The 25,126-nt window shown below is 44.0% G+C and overlaps 1 protein-coding gene across 2 annotated transcripts in view; it reads right to left on the minus strand.

The window, feature by feature from the left end:
• The window catches only part of NUP133 (nucleoporin 133), an 899,557-nt gene that overhangs the window by 26,313 nt on the left and 848,118 nt on the right, over window positions 1-25,126 (minus strand). For both annotated transcript variants that reach the window (XM_082249111.1, XM_082249110.1), the window contains exon 23: window positions 8,881-8,945. In XM_082249111.1, the coding sequence (XP_082105237.1) occupies window positions 8,881-8,945 (65 nt within the window). The remainder of the gene's footprint in view (window positions 1-8,880; window positions 8,946-25,126) is intronic.

Below are 25,126 nucleotides of genomic sequence, written 5' to 3' on the forward strand. Positions count from 1 at the left end.
ATAAAGTAAACAGAGAGAAATTTTCAGTGTCAGCGCAGCAGACAGGCGACAAAAGCATTCAACAAAACACACCCACATCCACCCCAGCTTAGAATGACATTATGACCCTTACAACTGTTCCGCAGAGGTCGAGGCCAGAGAATCCATCCACGGCTTCCATACTTTATCAAACTTGCGAGGGCATCCCCTGCTGAGATACGTAGCCTTCCAAAAGAGGACGGTGGGGGCCAGCGGGCTCTTCCAGTGCAGGAGCAGGGCCTTACGGGCATAAAAGAGGAGCAAGCTGACCAACGTAAGAAGGGCTCTCGCAGGGGCCAATCCATCAACCAACCCCAGTAGACAAACCTCAATAGAATTAGGAACCCAAATTTTTTACCACCTCCGTAATACAGGCCAGCACAGCAGTCCAGTAATCCCGAACCACTGGGCAACGCCAGAAGATATGTCCAAAATCCGCCGGTGAATATGAGCAACGCCAGCACTCAGTAGAGGATTCCGGATATATACGAGCCAATCGTGCTGGCATATAATAGATCCTATGCAAGAACTTGAAGTGAATCAGACGGTCCCTTGCAGAGACCAAGTAAGTGAAAGGGGAAGACCACATATCATCCCAATCGTCACCATCTAAGTCCGGCATCTCCTCCACCCACCGTTCTCTACACCTACGCACTACTAAGGGGGTAGTGACAAACAGCTCCTTATATAATTTAGAGAGAGGCTTCCACATATCCTCAACCTGCACAACAGTCTCCAACGCAGATGCTTTGATCTCCACATGGGGAGAACCAAACTGTGCCAGAAAAGCATGACAGAGCTGAAGATAGCGGAATAGATATTGATTCTGCAGATTAAATCATGCTTTCAGGGCATCAAAGGGACGAAATTCTCCACCAGATGTATCACCACCCAGCGTTTTGACCCCCCTGGACACCCAGAGAACAGGATAAGGAATCGAGGCAAAATGATAAAATTTAGGACTCCACCACAGGGGGGAGGCCGGGGAAACTCCAGTCGCTCCAGGCTCCATCAGCGCCCGCATACGTTCCCAATCTTTGATGGTGGAACGCATCGTACCCGTCAAAGGAAAGTCAGCCTTTGAACCCCGATGCAAAAGAAGACGAAGGCTCTCATAAGAGCCCAAAACAGCCGTCTCTAACACTGTGGCAGAATCCCCATCATCCCCACGAAGCCATCGACGTGCAAACACTCCTTGTCCAGCCAGAAAATATTTGTAAAGATCAGGTAAGGCAAGTCACCCCTGACCCCATGGCTCCTGGAGCACCTGAACGCTAATCCTAGGAGGGGAACTACCACAGACAAAAGACCCAATCAGGCCATGCACCCTACGGAAAAACGAGCGGGGAACCCATACCGGAGAGTTCCTGAGAAAGTACAGGAAGACAGGGAGAATTTTTATCTTCACTAAATTGATGCACCCCAAAAACGATAACGGCAAGTCCCTCCACACCTCCGCCCTGCGCTTAAAGACGTCGAACAGAGGTAGCAAATTAGGATTAAGATAATCAGCCACCCTAGCCGACACCCTGACCCCCAGGTAGGTGAATTCAGTAACCCATTTTAGTGGCAACGTCCCATCGGCTGCAGCATGAGCGCCCGGGTCTATTGGTAGCATGGTAGATTTGTCCCAATTAACCTTAAGACCTGAGAATTTAGCGAAAGTATCTAAAGTAGTGAAAATCGCACGCAGGGAGCTGTTGGAGTCCTTCAAGAACAGCAGCATATCGTCCACATAAAGTGCAAGACATTCCTTTATCGAGCCAACCTCCAATGCACCCACCTCCGGAGACGTATGCAGCGCTATGGCCAAGGGCTTGATCATCAAGGAGAACAGAAGGGTGAAAGAGGACAACCCTGCCTGGTCCCCCGACCCACCTCAAAAAAGGGGGACAGGGATGACCCAGTTTTCAGTGCCATGCGAGGAGTAGAGTACAAAACGGAGATCCACTTGCAGAACTTAGGACCAAACCCCATGCGCCGCAACACATGCCCCATATACACCCAGTCCACTGTATCAAAGGCCTTGGCTATGTCCAGCGACACCACCACTCTAGTGCCTATAGAGGCATGCGCTACCTGTAAATGAGTAAACAGGCGGCAAAGGTTGGTATCCGTGGACTTACCCGGCATAAAGCCCATTTGATCTATGTCCACCAATGAGGGCAAGACCACAGCCAGTCTAGTAGCCAAGACCTTTGTAAGGATTTTAAGATCCACATTAAGCAGAGCAATGGGGCGTTATGAGGAGCAGAGGGTGTGATCCTTACCCGGTTTGGATAGAACAACATATGCCTCCAGCATGGAACCCAGCAGAGCCCCCTCGTCAAAACAGGCAGCATACAAGGCCTGAAGCCTGGGGGCAAGGGAGTCTGAGTACTGTCTATACCATTCCACCGGGAACCCATCCGGGCCCAGTGATTTATTGGGAGGGAAGGAAAGGATGGCCTTCTCGATTTCCTGTAGCGTAATATTATTATCTAACCAAGCACTATCATTCCCCTCAAGAACCGGCACCGGTAGACCAGACAGGAGCCGCTCCAGCTCCTCCAGATCATGAGCCGACAAGGGTGAATACGTGTCAGTGTAATAATCCATAAATACCTGAGAGATCTCCCCAGGATCCCTGACCAGTTCCCCAGTACGGACTCAATACAGGGGACACTTACCGAAGTCCTCTGATCCGCCACCAGATAAGCCAGCAGTTTACTATTTTTGTCCCCCTTCTCAAAGAGTGAGTCTCGCAAGGAGACGCCGGCTAAAGTTCCACAAAAGGACCCCTATTAGACCTAAGAGTCGCTCACCATAAAGGACATAGCCGCCTTATAAAGGGGAAGAGGGGACCCGCCGTGCGCTATCCCCCCAGTCAGCAGCTCAAAAAGGCTGGTCAACAGCTCGGTCAGCAGCTCGGACAGCCAGCCGTGAGTAGGCCACAAAGCTGCGGCCTAAATTTGGGGCACGATCCAGTCGCAAGTTCAGCCTCAGCTCTGTCAGCTTTATTAGCAGCTCGGACAGCCTGATCCGTTGCCCGGACAGCTTGATCAGTCACTCAGACAACCAGCTACGTCAGCCTTGAGTAGGTCACAAGGTGCGGCCACAATTTTTTGGCTCCATCCAGCTGCGCGAGGCATCGGCCGAGCAGCTTGGTCAGGCACCTCATCTAGGTCAGCTCGGTTCAAGTACCCAGACAGCCGCGAGTAGGCCGCAAAGTCACAGACTAAGTATTCAGCCAACCCAGACACGTGAGGCGCAGACCCAAGGATGAACAAACATCCGCTCCCCCAAGCCTATAACCACTGCAGGGAGCCCAAAGGACATCCCTGCCCCAGTCACTAACCCCCAGGGGGCCAGGAACTTGCTTAAAGACCCCTGTGTTGATCCGGACAGCCAGGTCAGAAACAACCACATCCACCCCCCCTTACTGGAGCAACTGGCAAAGTCAGCTCCTACCTAACCCCGGGAGGGTGGGGGGAATGAGGGTAGGTTGGGGCCAAAAGACCACCTTGACTGTTAGAGGGGCTGGGGGTAAAGGAAGGGAACCCGTGGGTCCAACCATCCCAAAGAGGGGCCCACATCCACCCCAAGAGCTATGGGGGACACTACTCATCATACCAATGACAAGCGGGTGGGCGCCACTCCAGACAGACTACCTCTCCACTCGGGGTGGGGGGGCTGACGACCAAGGGGCACGCTGCGACTCAGGCTAAACCAGGTCGTGTGTGTTCCGGCGAGGTGTTTCACTTGCAGGCCAGCCTTTATCCACTGGGGCTCTGTTGTGGTGAGGCCTAGCGCGGGGCTTTAATCTGCATACTCTCACTTGCCAGACTGGGAGACCCTAAGGATCTAGGATATCCAGTCGGAAACCCAGTCCGGCTGTTGACTGCAGTTCTCTGAGGGACATAACTAAAAAATAAAAATTTTAACAAAGGTTCCCTTTAAAATTTTCTCCGAGTCCTCTGACAGTCGCCGCCCACTCATACAGTCTGCACTTCTGGGTATTGGTCCTATCCACAGGAGTAAGCTAGGCAGAAGATTTTGTTAGAAAACATTCACAAAACCTTTGTTTAGACACACCTACAGGGGGCTGTCCCTCTGGTCCAATACCCCCAGCTAGCAGCATTCCCAAATCAGTTTGGTAGCAAGCAGTATACAGATCCATGAACCTCAAAAGAGGGGTGGGGGGCGGCGACTGTCAGAGGAGAAAATAATTTTACGGTAAGTTCTTACAAAAATTCTATTTTCTCTTATGTCCTCTGACAGTCGCCGCCCACCAGACTTGTATAAAGTACTCGAAATTTCTACTTGAGTAAAAGTACAAGTGCTCGATCAAAAAGTGACTTGAGTAGAAGTGGAAGTGCTCACAGAAAAAGTTACTTAAGTAGAAGTACTAAAGTATTCAACATTTTTTTTACTTAAGTATTGCAAGTAGTTTTTTCAAAAAATTTGCTACTTAAGTACTAAAAGTAAAAAGTACCAGTAGTTTTGAAAAAAAAATTCTACTCAAGTACTGAAAGTAGAAGTACAAGTACTGTGTTATGTAGTTATTAAAGAAAGAAGTCAAAAGTTTGAACATCATATTGTTTTTTATTATTTCAAATGATTTATTCAAATGATTAACCTGTGTTTGTTAGTAGTTTCTTGATGCACTTTAAGCGCTGTAGCACCATTTATTTGTTTGTTTCATATTTTCTTTTTATTGGAAAGATTTGGTATAGCAGCTTTTATTATACACAGCCTTTATTTTCGTATGCGCTGATTTACAAATGACATTATACACATTTTTTTGAGCTTTATGCAACCTGCCATCTACTGTTCTGGCAGTGGTAATTTTTTTAAAAGTAACGAGTAACTATGCAGCACAAAAAAAAATACTTGAGTAGAAGTATCGAAATCATCGAAAAAATGTAGTGAAGTAAAAGTAGAAGTAGGAGAAAAAAATTCTACTCTAGGAAAGTACAGATACCGCATTTCCGTACTTAAGTACAGTACTTAAGTAGTTCTACTTCGTTACTATACATCTCTGCTGCCCACTCATACAGTCTGCACTTCTGGGACGTCCCAAAGCAGTGTAGATGGGAGGGGTGGGAAACATAACCGTCAAAAAGGCAACGCAGCACCCAGGCCAGAGAAAAGAACCTTTTCTGAACCAGAAAGGTAAAATACTGGGTAACAGGAAAGCTCAACAAGAGCGAACAAACCCAGGAAAGCAAATAACCAAGGGGGAAAAACCCCAACAGGAGGCGACAGGCTAAAACCGCCATGTCTCCTCTAAGGCACTGCCGCACTCAGAAATTTGCGGCCAAAATCAGCCCTTTAAATGGGCGATTACCGCGGTTCCCACCGCAAATGCACCGCAATGAGGACTTAAGTCTGTGCTACAAGAAACTGCAAAAGAATGAATGCTAGCAGGAATGCAGGCCAGGAAACACCATAAAATCCCCCCAAAGTGAGCTATAGTCGCCACACACGCTGCTACTCGATCTGCATGTGAGAAGAAAGGAAGTGACCTCACCCCTCTAGAGGCAGAATACAGCCCTGAGCCACAAGAAAATGGTTGCCAATACAAGTCTATGGAGAAGCTCTGGAAAAATGGCCGCTGCCAACAGAAAGAACATAGTGCCCACACTAAAGATGGCGCCCGATCAGCATCAACAGTATTGCAGAAAATGGCTGCTGCCCTCACTATGAGGCCAAACAGCCTGCCCATACCTAAAATGGCGGCCCCATGGTTTTTCACCGATTGCGGCCCCCACACACCATGTCTCTACCCCCAAATAGTTGCCGAAGCACCACAGGGACATCAGGGACCCCGCAACCCCCCATACAGCGGTACAACCGCCACAGCGCCCCCGCAGGGACCGGGAAGGGACACACAGGGACCGCACTGACAGACATGAGGGGGACATTACAGAACCCATACCGAACTTCCATCCCCATAAACAGAGGGCCCACATACACACCCCGACAATGTCATAGACAGAGGGGTAGCATGGTACTCACTGGTCCAGCGAAGCGTGGGTACCGCTCTGTGACAGGAAGCCTCCCACTCAGGGTGGTGGTGTCGTCAGCCGTACGGCAGTTGAGACATCCCAGCGAAGTAGCCACTTCGCAGGCTTGTTCCTGAGGACAGGGACATGGTCGTTTGTGAGGCCTGGGCGTACACATAACCTACTAACGCTCGATGGCAGGCTGAGCAATAAGGCTGAGACTGCAGCCCTAGCCAGGGAAAAGCCAGCCTACTCCTATGCTAGGCAGAGACAAACTGATTTGGGAATGCTGCTAGCTGGGGGTATTGAAGCAATGAGAAGGGGGAAGCCGCTCAGGTGTGTGTTCCAAGCCTGGTGCAGGTCAGACCCGTCATCCGAGAACTGAAGAAATCCAAAATTTGAGACCGAACTCATGGTATATGGTGAAATCAAAAAGGTTTCTTTTATTACTCATGAATAAAGTAGACAGACAGTGTACAAACAGACTCATAACCGCCATGAGTAAGCGACCTACAGCGTCGTGAAACGCGTCAACCCGACACGTCTGTACACTGTCTGTCTACTTTATTCATGAGAAATAAAAGAAACCTTTTTGATTTCACCATATACCTTGAGTGCGGTCTCAAATTTTGGATTTCTTCAGCTGGGGGTATTGGACCAGAGGGACAGCCCCCTGTAGGTGTGTCTATACAAAGGTTTAGTGAATGTTTTCTAACAAAATCTTCTGCCTAGCTTACTCCTGTGGATAAGACCAATACCCAGAAGTGCAGACTGTATGAGTGGGTGGCGACTGTCAGAGGACGTAAAAGAAAAAATAATTTTGTCCACCTGTTTGTAAGGCTCAGCCCTAGGTCCTGTTCCCATTTGGAAATATATGGCAATCGAAAGGTCGGAGGTAGGGACACGAGCAATCGAGAAGTCTAAGACACTGCGCGGCGCAGCCGAGACGGCTCTGTACATGAGCTCAAACGTGGTAAGGGGGCGCATAAAGGTGACCAGGGAGGGTAGTGAGCCATTGAAATGGGCCGACTGTACGTTCTACCAAAAGGAAAAGCCCGCGTATACCTGGTCATCCATGATTTGCTGTTTGATAATCTATTGTCCACGCACCTTTAAGTGCGTGGCTTGATGATGACCAACGGATTTCAAGTCCTGACTCATGAAGACCAGGGCTGAACGTGGGGTTCTCCACTATAGGGGTAAGAGACAAAGGATCCAGAGCAAAGGCGGTAGATCATAAGACTTTGGCACATACCCGCCAGATTACCCCCAGTGTATGGTGGGTATGAACTGAGGCCAGCAAGTTCTTATGACACCAGTGCACAGAATAAAGTGGAATGCAGGAAAAGGGACCGTTTTACCTGTACCCACTGTTTAAGAGATCCATGGCAGTACCAATCAAGTACCCTGGTAAGATGACACTCTGCATGATAGAGGTTAGCATCCGATAGAGCCATACCTCCCAGAAACTTCAGAAATCACAGGATTGGCTGCAATTTCGGATAAAGCCCATAGAAAGTGCACCAGAGTTAGGTTGACCGCCCGAAGAAAGGTGCCCAAAACATTTTTGGGAGGGCCTGAAGAGGATAAAGCAAATGTGGCATGACATTCGTCTTAACGATACTGCACCGTGCAAACCACAAGAACAAGCCATTTTGCCAAGACTCCAGGTCTTTTTTTGATAATCGTCAACAGGGGGGGAAGTTTAGAGCAAATATGTTCTCCACCTTAATAGGTAAAATGATGCTTAGGTATTTTATGTGGGAAGCTGCCCATTTAAAGAGGAAATCTGTCTTGAGAAGAGCAGTCTGGGAGGCCGACGGACACATTCAGTACTTCTGATTTTTGGTAGTTGATCCAAAAAAACAAAGACCCTCATAGATTTTCAATTCTGAGTGTAAGTTTGGAAGAGCAACTAGGGGGTTGGACAGAAAAAAATAAGTCTGTGTACGCTGCAAACTTTGGAGCCAGCATGGAGTCTAGACATATGCCAGTAATGTCAGGGTTGTTCCTGATCGAGTGTAGAAAGGGTTCAAGGGTCAAGATACTGTAAATATCAAAGGAGAAAGGAGGTATACCTGTCAGGCCCCATTAGTGATCTTGAAGAAAGAAGAAAACTTACCGTTAGTTAACCGGTAACGGTCTTTCTGACGAGCCTTCCAGGACTGCCCAACATGAGAGATGATAGGCTCCTCCCCACAGGAAACACAATCCAAATCCAAATTGTTAAAAGGCCCCACCCTTCCCCCTGTTCTTCAGTTGTAAAAGAGTATCTTCCACAACCAATTCCAAGGGAAGTGTTCTCCTCATTTTATAGGTACTTACCACCTATGTTATATATATTGTTACCATACCCTTTTAATAGGGCGGGAATAGGCCGGCCGTCCTGGAAAGCTCGTCAGAAACTGGCCACCAAGTATAATGCATGTATAATGTGGGAAATAGATAAGCCGTCTGCCAGATTCCTTCCCAGTGAATGATATAATAGTAGGTAAAAACACCCCAGGGTGTCAATGAGGTAGATAAATTGCCCACTCACCAGATGTAGTTGATCTTACTTGCTTTATAGCAATAAGATCAAAAGGCTTGTGTGGTCACCTTGACCAGGGAGAGGTATTCCCCGAGAAAATGATCCTGCTGCTTCCTTGCCTAGTGGTTCCTTTAGAACCATAGCAGCTGCTGTTTACACTTATTTATTCACATATAGAACAATATTGTTCTCACATTCAATATTCCTTGGCGCGAGTAAAATTCCCATACATGTATAATGTACTTAATGAATATAGACCCAGTATTTACTCAAATATCAAGGTGAACCATAAAAGTTAACATTTACATCCCCAAATACTCATGGCTCAAAAAATTTGATACTTACGTGTTTTTCTTTACAGATTTGCAAAGTATTTCTTGCTTCAGTTCTTCTAAATTCACTCCATCATCCTTAAAAACACAAAAGTAGACAGTATATATGTGGTGTGTCAAGCTGAAACAAAAACAAAATAGAACGTCTCCTAAAAACTTGCAAGCAGTGGGGCCTATTGATAGGCCTTTTCTGCAATAAATACTTTGTACACTGAGCTGCGAAATTCACAATCTTGGCATGCCTTGGCGCAGACAAAGCGCATGTAAAACCCAAGAATGAACGCTCTTATCTGGTCTTCTGTATCCATTTACATGTTTTGCTTACATGTAGCAATCAGTATTTTGTTATAGAAAATTACTTGGAATCCCCAACCATTATGTATTGTTTTATTTCCAATATTTATTGAAATTTTTGAAAAAGTATACAAAAAGGTATAAATTTGAACATTTGTCAAGAAAAAAAAGATTAGCGACATCAAAATGTAATTGTACTAAGATCAACTGCTGGATTTCAAAGAAGAAAAGTGTCTACAAACACAATTATATAGCAATATGTGTCCAATGACAACATCCTGAGTTAGTAATCACCAACAGTATTCATGCATCATATCTGTATAATACATGTCCACTGGAACTAATCTATCAGTTCCATACCAAACTATCCTGTTCAAGTAATACACGGAATAACCAAAGTAGTAAGAAAGGAAAAATAAAAAAGAGAAATAGCAATAGAAAGAGAAAAGAAGAAAACAGATCCTGTCCCCCTAGACCGGCCTCCTATTGCAAGTACCTCTCGACACTCACGGACTTTACGGATACTCGTCAGTTTTTCGTTAATCGTGATCCAGGAGATTTTGTGTTTGACCATTACAATATTTATCACCAATGATTTCCATGAACACGCTATGGTTATTTTAGCTGCTAGGAGGATAAAAAAGATGGGGGTACGTAAATGCCTGGGGATCTCCCCCACAAGGTCAGCAAACAGTGCCGTCTTGGCAGCCCTGGGAATATTTTGCCCAGTCACCGAGTGGATCATGTTGAACACCCTGCTCCAGAAGTGCAAGACCTTCGGACAGGACCACCAGACACTAAACATATTGCCTTCCTGTCCACAACCCCTAAAGCACAGGGACGAGGTACCAGGATACAGTTTCGCTAATCTTGACTGGACCAGATACCAGCGAGACATCAATTTATAATTCACTTCCACCAAGGTAGTGTTAAGTATTCCTCTGTGCACCATAGTCGACCATTTTGTCCACTCCTACTCCTCAATTATTTCCCCCAGATCCGATTCCCATGCCTTTTGGTAGGAAAGTTTGTTACTTTGTGTAAAGGACCGTTTCAGCAGACAAGGGGTTAAAATCCGTTTAGGCGATATGCCCCTTTCTGAGAGACAGGCACAGCTACTGCAGAACACCTAACTCCCGAACTGGATACAAAATAGCACTCCAACCTGGAACCCCACGAATAGCTGCTAGCAGACGAACAGCAAAAGCATACATCAGCTTACACTCCTAGCAATCAGTCTCCAACAGCATACAGTGAATCCCCCCAAGAACGAGACAAAGCTCCGAGTTAAGGGTAAAACAGTAACAACAACCTTTATTGAAAGAACACAGCACACTTTTATACAGAATTTGGAACATCCTTCCCCCAACAACCGCTTTCCCATTGGTCAATTGCACAGTACCTGCAGTTCTCAATAAGGTCCTCTCCAGCCATGCAAATGAGGGCTTGAAAATGAGTCAGCAGTGATTGGTCAGATAACTTGACCAGGAGGACTGCCATGCAAATGAGGACTTGAAAATGAGTCAACAGGGATTGGTCAGATACAGAACAATGGTTCCCTAACGAGCCCTCAATACACATTACTCTGAGTGTCAATACATCCCTTAGCAGACAACAGGTGAGGTCATTAGCACACCTGACAATGGGTGAATGGAGAGCCACCCCAGACAGTCCGTCTCCTCAGAACTTCCTGGAATGACCATATTAGGAGTTGACTTCCTGTTCAGAGACCTCATGGCAAATGGGAACAAAAATCTTCATATTACAAGGGAGACATTATTCCTGAATATGACTGTCCCATTTGTAGTAGTCCAAACCATATTTTCAGTGTTCACCACCCCCCTGGTCACCCTGCATCCATAACAGATGCAGGGTGACTTAAACATAAGAAAGCCACACAAGGCTGGACGTGCCTCCCAACCTATTTAAAGGAATTTGGAGTCCACAACCCCCATGCCCAAAGTGACTCCTGTCACACTTTGGTTATGAAATGGGGCATAACGTTATCCCCCCTTGTGGTTCCAACCCATGCAAGCATCTGCTCTCGAAAAGAGTTCTAGTGGAGATCAACCTGATATTTCGTTTTTTTTTTTTTGAGGAAATGAGTAATTTGGTATAAGCGATATGTCTCCTTAGGGGGCATCTGTAGCGTTTCCCTAAAGTAGCTGTGTGGTCTAATCCCCTTATTATCTAGAAAGTGAGCAATCCTATAGAGACCCTTGTCAGTCAAACAAGTAATCTGACCAGGCTGTTGACCTGGAGGGAAACAAGGTTTACTCAAGAGAGGGGCCACTGGTGTATGAGGGGATTTTAAAGGGTACAATTTACATGCTATGTCCCAGAGCCGTAAGGAGTGGGATAGAGATTGACACATGACTGCTTTCTGTTCTCTCGGGGATAGCCATAACAAGAGATCCAATGGGATGGGCGGACTAGCACTTGCCTCCAAGTGTATCCACTCAGGTATGTAGTTCTCATTAAAAATTTGTATAATTGGACTATTTGTGCCACCCTATAGTAGCGCAGAAAGTGTGGGACTCCCAGCCCACCTCTCCATTTAGGTCTATATAAAGTGGACCGAGCTACCCGACATCCAACCTTATTCCAAATAAATTAAAAAATGAAAGATTGTAGTTGCCGAAAAAAAAACGGAGGACACCGGAATAGGGAGGGATCTGAAATAGTACAGTACACGTAGAAGAACAGTCATTTTAACTGCCGCAATTCTATCCATCCAGGAAAGATTATAAAATCTGCCAAGTTTTCGGGTCCAGTTCTGTAGAGTCATATTAAGGTGGGTAGTTAGCCCGAAACAACGTAGCAATGTCAGATGTCAGTCTCACCCCAAGATAAGGGAGTGTCAGTGTCTGCATACCCCATTTAAAAGGAAAAGGATGGTCGTATTGCATTTAAAACTGTATCTGGAAGATTTATGTTTAAAGTTTACGATTTAAGATGATTGACCTTCAGCCCAGAAACCGCTCCAAAATCATGCAATAGAGCAAATAAATTGGGTAGTTGTGACAGGGTCTGTTATAAATAAAAGCATATCATCGGCAAACAAGCCACATTTATGGACTCTGCCCTCACTTTCCACTCCATGAACATTAGGGTCAGTTCTAATAGCTATCGCCAACGTTTTGATAGCTATCACAAATAGTAGTGGCGAGAGAGGACATCCCTGCCTAGTTCCTCTGCGGATTTGTAGTGGATCTGAGATGCGTCCATGTTCCATGATGTTAGTCGATGGGTTTGAATACAAAGCTTTTAAGAAATGTCAGCCCACAATTCCATTTTCCCAGTATATGGAAAAAGAAAGGCCATGATAGCGAATCGAAGGCCTTATGTAAGTCCAATGATAAGTGCATACCCTGTCTTGGACCCTCCCCATCCCAGTTTGATCTTAACACAGTGATTAGATCTACTGCTCATCTTATCTGGTCTGCTACCTGTCTCCCTTGGACAAATCCGACTTGGTCAGTATGAATATATTGTGTCAGTAAGGTAGTCAGTCTGTTTGCATAGATTTTGGTGAGAAGTTTCAAATCATTGTTGATCAATGATATTGGGCGATAATTGGCCATGTCGGTATGATCCTTATCAGGTTTGGGTATTAAGCATATATTGGCTCTGCTAGAATCTGCATCTAGGGATGCACCATCTCGTATTGCCCTAAAAAACTGAAAGAGGCGTGGCGCCAACTGTGCCGCAAACTTTTTGTAGTATGCAGCAGAGAAGCCGCCTGGGCCCGGAGTCTTCGGGTCTAGCCTGTTTAATTACTTCCAGTACCGCCTCCAGAGTGATCTCCTTCTCCAAGATCTCTTTGTTAGAGGCTGAGAGAGAAGGGAGATCAAGCCTGTCCAGAAAGCCATCCATGGCCCCATGTGGGGGGTCCGTGACACCGTACAGGGAAGAATAATAAGTGTTGCATTATTTATATAGGATATTATGTATATGTATGTGTATATATATATATATATATATATATATATATATATATACACACACACACACACACAGATATACATACACATAGTCTTTTTAATGTGAACATAGGTTTGTGGATTATGGCCTAATACAGCTGGAAGGCAAGTTGCACTTTACATATCAGAAGACCCGAGGACTTACTCGCAGGGGGTCGTAAAGTGTAGATTGGCTTTTGGCCTGACAAAAGGTATTGATGGTAACTTGAGGGGAAATGGTGGATTGTTTACCTGGTAAACATTACAAGTGGGATCTCCCCCCCCCCCCCCCCGTGTCACACTGGTATTTCAGGAGCTTCATTCTTTTCACACACACACACACACACAGATATATACACACATTGATACATGAGGATGAGAGCAAAGGGTTATGAATGGGACTCTGAAGGCTGCTATTTACTCTGTTGGATTTTGTCATCTGTTGCAAATATCTTTATACTTTGCTGAAGTCTCAATAAATGCATCTCTCTGGAAGAACTGGGTCGTTGCAAGAATAACTCGCATTATAGTACTAATTAATTAATACTACTACGAATACATCACTACATTGGTGCCGTGACTAGCGACCAGAAGTGCATTTCGGACTTAGTAACAGAAATCAGTGGTGACAACAGTCTTGTGAGGTGGACAGAAGTCTGGTGGAGACCCAAGAGCTGTGCTGTGACTCCAAAGTCTGGTGGTGACTTAAGAGTCTGATCTACAAAATTTAACAAGTTTAAAACCCCAGAATTGTTCTCTGGAGACTGGAAAATTGAACAAAAAGACTGTGCTGTGTACCAGGAGACCGGAACGGGAAGCTGAAGAACTAACTTCAAGGTGGAGCCTGAAATGCGGTGAGTAAAATATATATATATATTTTTTAATTACTAGTAATATAGTGAAAATGCTTACGCAGGGTGAAGCTAGTGTCAGTTCAGATAAAGTAAACAGGTGGGTGTTAAAATGTATTAAGCGTCATGGTGGTCCTTATGAAATTCCAGAAAAATGTAAGCAGACGTGGACTTTGATGAAGGAATTTTTAGAGAAAAATGTTTTTGATAACAAAATTTCAGAAAGTAAAAGAAAAGGTTGTATTTTGCAGGGTTTGTTATCTTGCTGTTTAAATATGGAAAATGGTTTAAGGGGTAAGATTGAGGAAATTGACCAGTTACAGAATTCAGTTGATGATAGCAACAAGGTCTATGAAATGTTACGTAACCAATCAAACTGAGACTGTAAATTTAAAATTGCATGCAGTTACCATTGGTGAAGCTTTGATTGAGAAATCTAAAAGTTGTGATGAATTATCAGAGGAAAATGAGAGATTGAAATTAAGAATTATGGAATTCGAGAAGAGATCACGGGAAGGCAGATGTGCATCAAATCTTGAATTCAGCAATCTGCAGCAAAATACAAATTCAAATGTTCTATCAAATGTAACAGAGTCTCATATTAAATCTGATAATTCATTACCAGCTGCACCCACTATGACTACCACCGTTTATAACAATAATAATAATACAGGTGAAGTTCAGCTTATAATGAAACCTTTGAAATAAAAGAATTAGACGCAATTCTTAAAGAAATAGGAATGGTTCCTTGCCATGATTTAAACATATTTTTAAAATGGTTTTGTGACTTGCAGCATGTCAGAGATATGTATCATCTAAACCAGTGTTTCCCAACCTGTGTGCCGCGGCACACAGGTGTGCCGTGAGGAGTCCCCAGGTGTGCCGCGACAAAATGACCCAAATGTGCATTAATCCTAAAGAAATGTTTTCCTTGCAGTAATATTAGCAGACAAACCGTTCTACATTCTGATTGTGGCAGAAGGGACGGCTAAATTCCGTTCCGCTGCCACTTGCGATCCGGAAGCTGCTCCAGCCTCCCGACAGCGTCTATGCCAACCGATGATGTCATCGGTTGCTATGCCAGGTACGGCAAGTAGGTGAGGTGAGAGCCACGGTCCCGGAAGCTGCTGCTGGCGCTCTTTTCAAGACAAGTTCCAGCAGAGAAGAAGAACAGGAGTGGCTTCAGTGGCTCTGTGAGTTAATTAATAATTTTAACATCAGAATATTATAATGGATGGACTGTCACTATCTTAACTTTACCTGTTCTTGCTTTCACTATTTCACCAAGTAGTATAAATATACATGGGTTTTAAATGCTGTATTATTGTTAATAGAAACTGCAATTTTTTTTATGTTGTATTCTGCTTGCACATGTGCTTCTGTTTGCAACAACATTAAAAAATAAGTGCAGTTTCCATTAACAATAATACAACATTTAAAACCCCCATATCTTATCTATGTATATTTATTTTACATAAAAAGAGTAAAAAATTGGTAATTTACATTTAAAAGAAAAAAAAAAAAAAAGCAATCATCTGTATTATTGTTAATGGAAACTGCACGTCTGTTGTATTCCGCTTGCACATCTGCTTCAGTTTGGCCGCAGCGCAGGTGTAGCGCAGAATACCCGCTGTTTTCATGTGCGTTACCTGTGGCTTCTCATAAATATAATTTTATCAACATTTTTGGTTGGTGTGCCTCTGGATTCTGCCAGATTGTAAAGGGTGCCTTGGTTGAAAAAAGGTTGAAAAACACTGATCTAAACCCATCTGATTTAGAAAGAGTCTTGCAACATTCTATAGGAAATGGTCTTTGGATGAGAATTAAACAGATCTGTATTCAGCCTCTTAGGACAAGGGACATATTACTGGAATTATTACGTGTGTTGTATGGTGTACGTTCTGATGTTACCATTTATGGGAAGATCAAACAAATGCAGAATGATTCTCCCTATGAATTGTCAAACAGGATAGCTACTATTATGGAATTTTTGGTTGTTAATAAACTTGCATTTGAGCGTGGAGGCTTGGTACATATGAGTATGGTCGTAGATGCTTTGCATGAGCATATCAAACAAAATATTTTATTAGTTACCCCAAATCCTCATGATTTAAATGACATATTGTTGAGAGCAGATCATTTATGGAGAAATGTAAATGTGCAGGCTGTAAAAGTTGATGTAGCCACAAACGTGTGATCCTAATGTGCAAAACAGAGCTGATCAAAATAATAATAAGAAAAAGTCTAAGACATGGATACCATTTTCTCAAAAACAGGAATATGACCATCTGAAAATTGAGTATGATAAGATGAAATTGAACCGTGACATATTATTGGAACAATTAAGGATGTTATAGAATACCAGAGGTACAGAGACAACAGGAGATGAAAGACCTTCAGATCTGCATTTGAATGCAAATTACACCTTTATGGCAGTGGGGGTAAATTAGAATAACTTTTAAAAGAGTTATTATCTTCACAAACAGTTGAGAGGTTATAGGGTATTATAAATGTAGATATGACACTATGTGTAAATTCTCTAGATCTGTTTGTGAGTGCTCTGGCAGTGGTGGTAAATTAACTTCACACTGTAAAAATGTAAATAGTACTTAGTTTACCTTACTAAAACATTTCTGAGAGTTTTTTGTCTTTCAGACAAGCTGGAGATGCTCATTTACAAGTGAATTACAGAAGCACAGAAGTTTCTGACATTGTTGGCCAGTGGGGGGAGAAACTCTGGATAGCCAATCGAATATGTTAATTTGGGTTGATATCACTATTACAAGGACTTTAAAAAAAAAAACAATGGACTCTCAAATTTTCATCAAGCAATGGACTTTTTTTTTTAAAATATTTTATTTTCATCGTGTTTTATTTCTTGATTTTTATCTTAAAAACCAGAGAGAAGCATTTAAACCTACAATCATTTTCATGACATCTGTACATGTTACAAAATACGTATTGATTTCAATATATTTGACATCTAAGGTGAGATGCCGCACAATGGCTTATCATAGCATAAATAAATGGGTGTCTGAGTATTCGCAAAGCGATACTTAGACTGGGTAGAGCAATATAAGTTTAGGATATAGTACATGGGGTGGTTTTCCCTAAATTTATAAGAGAGGTGAGTGAAGTGTATCACTCTAGTTATGATTTAAATTTTTTTGAATCCGTTATTTAAAATATTCTGAAGGCTATGACATATGTGGATGTAAAGAACTTTCTACCTTTCATGGTGAGAATTTACACTTCATACTGGCAAGAATTTCCACTGCTGCTTTGTCTGGACAGACAATCTGATAAATACTGATGTCAAGCTGATACTATTTAAACCATCGTGTGGTCCAATTCAGAGGAATTATGGACTGAATGATCCAAGTAACTGCTCTATTAAAAGGCAATGTGGGGTCGGCCTACAGCAGATTACAAAAGCAAATCGTGGCTGGCATAAGTTTCATTTTGGACTTGTGATGAAGATTACTACAACTGAACAATTCATATTTAAAAATGAAACCCCTGAGCCTGGAGATGAAAGAATCCTGGATTATGTGGATTGGAGCTCACAGAGCAATGTACCAAGCATCACTTCCAATGATATGGTAAGAGATGTGATAATCGAATCGGAGATTGGACTATTGGATTACGACATCAGCTTGTCTTTGCACAGTATTAAAGAACTTGGTGTAATACACTGAAGAAACTGCAAGCTATGAAACAAGGCCTAACAGCTATACAGGCCAATGTTGTTTACCTTTTTCAGTCATGGTCTAAAGTTATATTATCTAAAGCTGGTTCATGGGGATATTTTAGAGGCTGGTGAAGAGAGATGTAACCAGTTTTCAATTCCATATTTTATATGAGCCATTGTGAAGCATTCAGTACCTCAAATCGCAATAATATGTATGTTTTTTGATTTATGGGTCAGTTCTAGTAGTTAGAACCGACCCAAGTGGGGGTATATGTTGCATTATTTATATAGGATATTCTGTGTATATATATATATATATATATATATATATATATATATATATATACACACCACACAGATATACATACACATTGTCTTTTTAATGTGAACATAGGTTTGTGGATTATGGCCTAATACAGCTGGAAGGCAAGTTGCACTTTACATATCAGAAGACCTGACCCTGTGATCAAAGTATCCCAATCAAAGGGTAAGTAAAAATGGGGGAATTTTGGATGCAAACTGAGCATGGTAGGCATGCCTGAGTTGTAAATAGCAGTACAACCAGTTATCCTTTGGGAATTGATGTCCAAAACCTATCAGGGAACTGGAGAAAGTGCAGAGAAGGGTAACCAAGAGGCATGGAAGAGCTCAGCCATGAAGAAAGATTAGAGGAAATCAATTTATTCTCTCTTAAGAAGAGGAGATTAGGGCGATATGATCAACATGTACAAGTACACCAAGTTTTCCATATAGTGAACTTGGTGTTGAGTTATTCACTTTACAGTGGTCACAGAGGACTAGGGGGCACTCTCCACGCTGAAGGAAAAGGAAAATACCAAAAGGTTTCTTCACAGTTAGAGCTGTGGAAATGTGGAATAGACTGCCTCAAGAGCTAGTTCAGACTAGCTCAGTAGATGGCATTAAAAAAAAGGCCTGTTTTAGTGATGCACCGAAATTTCAGCCACCGAAATTTTCGGCCGAAAATGGGCCTATCCCATTTCGGCCGAAAATGGGTTAAAATGCCGAAATTAATGGCCGCCGTGAGGAAGGAGGAGGGCGCATCGCAGGTTTGAAAAGTCCCGCCTCTGGCCGCCCGCCCGCCTCTCAATGATGTCCCTACTACTACGATCTGTTCATGAATGAACTAACAGACCGGGCGGGAGGGCGGGCGAGCGCCCGCTAATAGCTGTAAGTATGTGAGAGCTTCACTTCACTTCCCTGGCAGCGGACGATGTGCATGAATGAACTGAATTGACAGACCGGGCGGAAGGAACGGCCGCTAATAACTGTAACTATGTGAGAGCTTCATTTCCCTATCAGGTGGGTATCTCCTCTGACAGGGAAGTGAAGCTCTCACGAAGTTACAGTTATTAGCAGCCGCTCCCCCCGCCCGGTGTGTCAGTTCATTCATGCACATCGTCCGCTGCCAGGGAAGTGAAGCTCTCACATACTTACAGCTATTAGCGGCCGCTCGCCCGCCCTCCCGCCCGGTATGTCACTTCATTCATGCACAGATTGTAGTAGTAGTGACATCACCGGGAGGCGGGCCGCCGGCCAGAGGCGCGTCTTTTGAATGAAGGACACCGGAGGAGCACAGTGAGTAGGAGAGGACGCTGAGGCGGGGGGGGGGGGGGGGGGGGGGGTGTACTGACGAGAGGGACGCTGAGGCAGGGGGGAGGGGAGGGAGGGGGGGGGGAGCTGAGGCAGCTTACCAATGGTATTAGTATTAATTATGCAGCATGAGGGGGTTAAGGTATTGTCACTGCTGGTCACTGATGCATTAGTGACCAACCAGTGGCAGTTAATTAACCCCTTTGTGCTGCATTAGTGCAACCAGTGTTAATTAACACTGATACTGGTTGCACTAATGCAGCACAAAGGGGTTAATTAACTGCCACTGGTCGGTCACTAATGCATCAGTGACCAGCAGTGACAATACATTAACCCCCTCATGCTGCATAATACTAATACCATTGGTAATTAACCTCTTGCCAACCCATCACAGTACATATACTGTGACAGGGTGGCAGCGACAGGTGTACGTCGCTGCCTGTTTTTGGTGTATGCCCTTATTCTATCTATTTTAAAAATATTTGGGGGAAAAAGTCATTTTCGGTTTCGGTTTTCGGCCAAGGGCATCCTGCATTTTCGGTTTTGGCCCAAAATTTTCATTTCAGTGCATCCCTAGCCTGTATTCTTTCCTACATGTACATAAATAAATAAAACTGGTTACTAAAATTTAGAGCCCATTCACACTGCCGCGACTTGTGAGGCGACTTGTGTACCCTCAAGTTTTCCCAAGTCGCTTGACATAGCAAAAGCAATGTTAATCAATGAGTGCCGTCTTAATTGGCACTACTGAAGTCGCTCCGACTTCTGAAAAAGGTCCTGTACTACTTTGAGGCGACTTGTGATCCGACTTGTCCCATAGACTTCAATGGGAGTCGCCTCCTTATCTTATTTGAAGCGACTTGTAATCCGACTTTCCATGAAAATTGTCCTGAACAAGAAAAAAAATGTCATTTTTCTTATAATTATAGCGGATTCTCTACACCTTGCCTTTTTTTTTTGCTAGCATTTATCGGACATTTTTTGGGCGTCTTTGGAGGCAGGCATGTCTTTTTTGGATTTAGTGTCTGGGGGGTCTAAAAAGTGTACCTGTGAAGTTTCAGCTCTGTAGCATGCCCAAAGATGCCCAAAAAATGCCTGATAAATGCCAGCAAAAAAAAAAATGCAAGATGTAGAGAAGCCGCTACAATGCTCTATTAAAAAAATTAGAAGATAAATGATATTTTTTTTCTGGTTCTGGAAATGCTACAGAGCTGAAACTTCACAGGTACACTTTTTAGACCCCCCCAAGTGTAACGCTCCTGCGTTTTCTGAAACAAGATGGATTTGCAGCTGCAGAAAAACTCCACTCAGCAGTCATGTAGAGATACGTTGAAATACCAATTCCAACTCCCAAGACTCATCACTGTGGTCTGTCTGATTCAGCATACAAATATACACACTCAATAAGATGTTCCTGGAGTGATAGATGTATATAGCAGTATAGTGGTGATGAGCTGAAGAGACAGGTATGAACAGTGACAATAGGTGAACAGCACTTGAGAGAAATGTTCATGAGAGTATAGATGGTAACAGGTAGGATGCAGATAGGTTAGCAATCATGTATGGTAGTAGGTGGTAGGACAGCAGATGACATACAGGAGAGACTAACCCAGTGCAAGGATAGATGTTAGTAGGCTCAAGAGCTAGCAATCTAAACAACAGTGCAGATGATAGTAACAGTCCTTAACCACTTAAGCCCCGGAAGATTTTACCCCCATTCCGACCAGGGGGTATTTTACGACTCGGCACTGCGTGACTTTAACTGACAATTGTGCGGTCATGCAATGTGGTACCCAAACGAAATTTACGTCCTTTTTTTCCCACAAACAGAGCTTTCTTTTGGTGGTATTTGATCACCTCTGCGCTTTTTATTTTTTGCGATATTAATAAAAAAAGAGCGAAAATTTTGCAAAAAAATGACATTTTCAACTTTGTCTTTTAAAAAATATCCAATATACTCAATTTATGTATTTTTTTTTGGCCAAAATATATTTAGCTACATGTCTTTGACAAAAAAAAATTCAATGAGCGTATTTTTATTGGTTTGCGCAAAAGTTATAGCGTCTACAAACTATGGTGTAAATACAGAAATTTACGCAGCTTTAATTTTTGACTGCCTATCTCATTTCATGAAGTGCTAAAATGGCAGGGCAGTACAAAACCCCCCCAAACTACCACTTTTTGGAAAGTAGACATCCTAAGGAATGTTCTGAGAGGCATGTTGAGCTCATTGAATATTTCATTTTTTTGTCACAGGTGTTTGAAAAATGACTAAAAATTTTTTTTTTTTTTTTTTTTTTTACACAAAGTTGTCATTGAAATGATATATTGCTCACACATGCCATGGGTATATGTGTAATTACACCCCAAAATATATTCTGCTGCTTCTCCTGAGTACAGGGATACCACATATGTGGGACTTTTTGGGAGCCTAGCTGTGTACGGGACCACAAAAACAAATCCCCACCATCAGAATTTCAAAGGGCGTACATTTTTCATTGCATTTTCTCACTACCTCTAACGGTTTAGGAGGCCCTGAAATGTCAAGATACCACAAAACCCCCCCAAATGACCCCATTTTGGAAAGTAGACACCCCAAGCTGTTTGCTAAGAGGCATGGTGAGTCCATGGAATATTTTATATTTTACCACAAGTTTTGGGAATAAATGGATTTTTGTAAAATCTTACCGTAAAATCCTTTTCTCTTAGCTCATCGACAGACGTAGTCCTCGGTGATACACCACCTTCGGGTTATGTTACCTCCGCAGGAGCAGGACTAGACAGGAAATTAAAAAGCTCTGGCCACACCCTAGGGGCAGTCCCAGAGGGTATATCCTCTCTCTCTCTGCCTCAGCAAATCAGTTTTGTGAAAAAGCAGTGCTTAGAGAATTTAACCCAACCCAACTCCAAAATAGAGGGGCGGGGACTACGTCTGTCGATGAGCTAAGAGAAAAGGATTTTACGGTAAGATTTTACAAAAATCCATTTTTCTCTAGCGCTCATCGACAGACGTAGTCCTCGGTGATACACCACCTTCGGGACGTCCCAGAGCAGTATCACAACTGAGGGGTGGGAAAATGGAAATCAAATCCCAATCTAGAAGGCCCAACCGGTGCCAACTAGAAGTTTACAATGCTCATCCTTAATGATGAGACTCAACAAAAAAAAATTTTCAAACAGAAAAAAACCCTCGAGGTAGACCACCGGTCTCCTCAAATTGCGGCCTGCAAAACCTTGCGGCCAAATGAGGCATCCGCCGATGCCGTCACATCAATTTTATAGAATTTAGTAAAGGTATGTACCGACGACCAAGTGGCCGCCTTACATACCTGGACCACTGACGCCTGATGGCGAAAGGCCCAGGAAGTACTGAGCGCTCGAGTGGAGTGCGCCCTAACAGGGAACGGAGGACTCTGACCCTTAATAGAATAAGCCTGTACCACCGTTTGTCTAATCCATTTGGCAATGGTCGCGGCAGATGCAGGCAAACCCTTTCTGGGGCCATCCGTGATCACAAAAAGTGAATCCGTCTTACGGAATGATTCCGTAGCTTTCAGGTATACCCTGATTGCCCGAACCACATCCAAGGAATGCAACGCATGTTCCCGATGATGCTTGGGCTGAGGACACAAGGAAGGTAGTACAATATCTTCATTCAGATGAAAATCTGAAACCACCTTAGGAAGAAAAGATGGCTTAGGATGAAGTACTACCTTATCCCTATGAATCACTAGGTATGGGGACTGGCATGATAATGCAGCCAGTTCTGACACCCTGCGAGCAGAAGTAATAGCCACCAAGAAGACCACCTTCTGGGATAAAGTAAGCAAGGGAATCTCCCTGATGTTTTCAAAGGGAGGTTTCTGTAGAACCGACAAAACCAAATTAAGATCCCAGGGCGGTAAGGGCGCGCGGACTGGAGGAGCCAGGTGCCGCACCCCCTGGATGAAATTCCGCACCAAGGATTTGGTAGCTAAAGGTTTCTGAAAGAAGATTGCTAATGCTGAAACTTGACCCTTGATGGTGCTCAAGGCTAGCTTCTGCTCAACCCCTTGTTGCAAAAAGGCCAATATTCGAGACACCGAATAGGTACGTGGAGGAAATCCTAAAGATTCGCACCACGCAATATAAGTCTTCCATGTGTGATAATAGACTTTGCTGGAAGTCGCTTTCCTTGCTTTAATAAGGGTAGGAATGACAGAAGTAGACAAACCTCTGTCCTTCAGTACTTGGGTCTCAATGGCCAGGCCATTAAAACCAGCGACTGTAAAGCACGAAGGTAAATAGGTCCTTGAGACTACAGACACTCCCTGAGACGAAGTTCCCACGGAACGTCTGCGACTAACCTGTCCAAGTCGGCCAGGCCGGCTTGAAGAGGCCAGCCTAGAATTTCTAGGACCACTGGCGCTGATAGGATCTGAACCAGGCGTCCCTAGAGGTATCTGGCCCCGACCATCCGAGAAAGTCTGGTCGTTTTCTGTTCCCACACATTTATCAGATACCTGATAGTTATCAGGCAAGGTGATCTTTTCTGGTTGAACCTCAGGGACCGAAGTCACCCGACTAGAGGCTACTTGGCCTATCTGGTCAATCAGATCCGATTCCTGTGAGGTATCGGGACTAATCTTAGGAAAAGGTAAAGGAAAAGATCTATACAGGGAACGGTAACTACCGCTTCCTGTACTTAAATGTTGGAAGGGAAGAATCGCACCGGTAGTAGTGGTTGATGCTCGATCTAATGTCCTGAATACCGGTGAAAACGTCCCCCCACCCTGAAATTGGGTGGGGGCGCACCTTCAGGCTGTGTACTCCTTTACTTCGGGTTTGGCTGGGTTGGTCCTCTGCTTGTCCGACCAGCCCTTCTTGAACCCTCCTGGAGGAGTCTTGCCTTTCCCGGAAGTACCAGCCGGGCGTCCTTTATGGGCGGTAAAGAAAGGTCCTCGCTTGTTGCCAGGTTCCTTAGCTTTTGCAGCCTGTGGCAAAAAAGTACTCTTGCCCCCGGTGGCATCCTTAATGATTTCATCTAGGTTGGCTCCAAATAGACGATTCCCCTGGAAAGGGAGATTGGTCAAAGTCTTTTTGGAACCTAGGTCAGCTGACCAGCATTTTAACCACAGCACACGTCTGAGGATCACTGCTAACTTAGATGCATGCCCTAACAAGGGAGTAGTGTCCAAGGCTGCGTCACAGATAAACCGTAGCCCTTGTATGATCTGTTCTATCAAATCAGATGTCTCCTGGGGAATATCTTTTCCCCTAAGATCTTGGCGTACCATCTTCGCCCATTCTGTAAGTGTCTGGGAAACTAGACCAATAACAATTACTGGTCTAAATGCTGACCCTATCAGAGAAAAGATAGTGCGGGACTCCGCTTCTATCTTTCGATCCACCGGATCCTTAAAGGACGAAGTGTCCTCCACTGGAATAACCGTGGCTTTATTCAGCCTGGAAATAGGCGGATCCACGACTGGTGGTACCGTCCATTTCTTAATGATGGATTCCTCAAACGGATAGCGTCTAGCAATACGCTTGGAAATAGTAAAGGTACGTTTAGAATGTTCCCATTCTCCTTTAATCTGATTTCCAAAACATTTAGGTACAGGAAAAGCCTTCGCCGTCTTGATGGGCTTATTAGTCCCAAAAGGCCTCTCTGTTTCAGTTGCCTCTGCCGGTAAAGCCTCAAGTTTTAAGGTTTCTTGCACTGCCACAACTAGTGCGTCCACCAATGCTTCTTCCTGAATTATAGCAGGAGAAGAAGCGTCCTCCTCACTGTCTGAGGGGGCTTTACCTGGGATAGCAGCCCTTGCAGAGGAACCTGCAACTGCAGTGACCATCTCTGAATCAGAGTCA

This window comes from Pelophylax lessonae, assembly GCF_965119305.1.
Source record: "Pelophylax lessonae genome assembly, chromosome: 3".
Taxonomy (NCBI): Eukaryota; Metazoa; Chordata; class Amphibia; order Anura; family Ranidae; genus Pelophylax; species Pelophylax lessonae.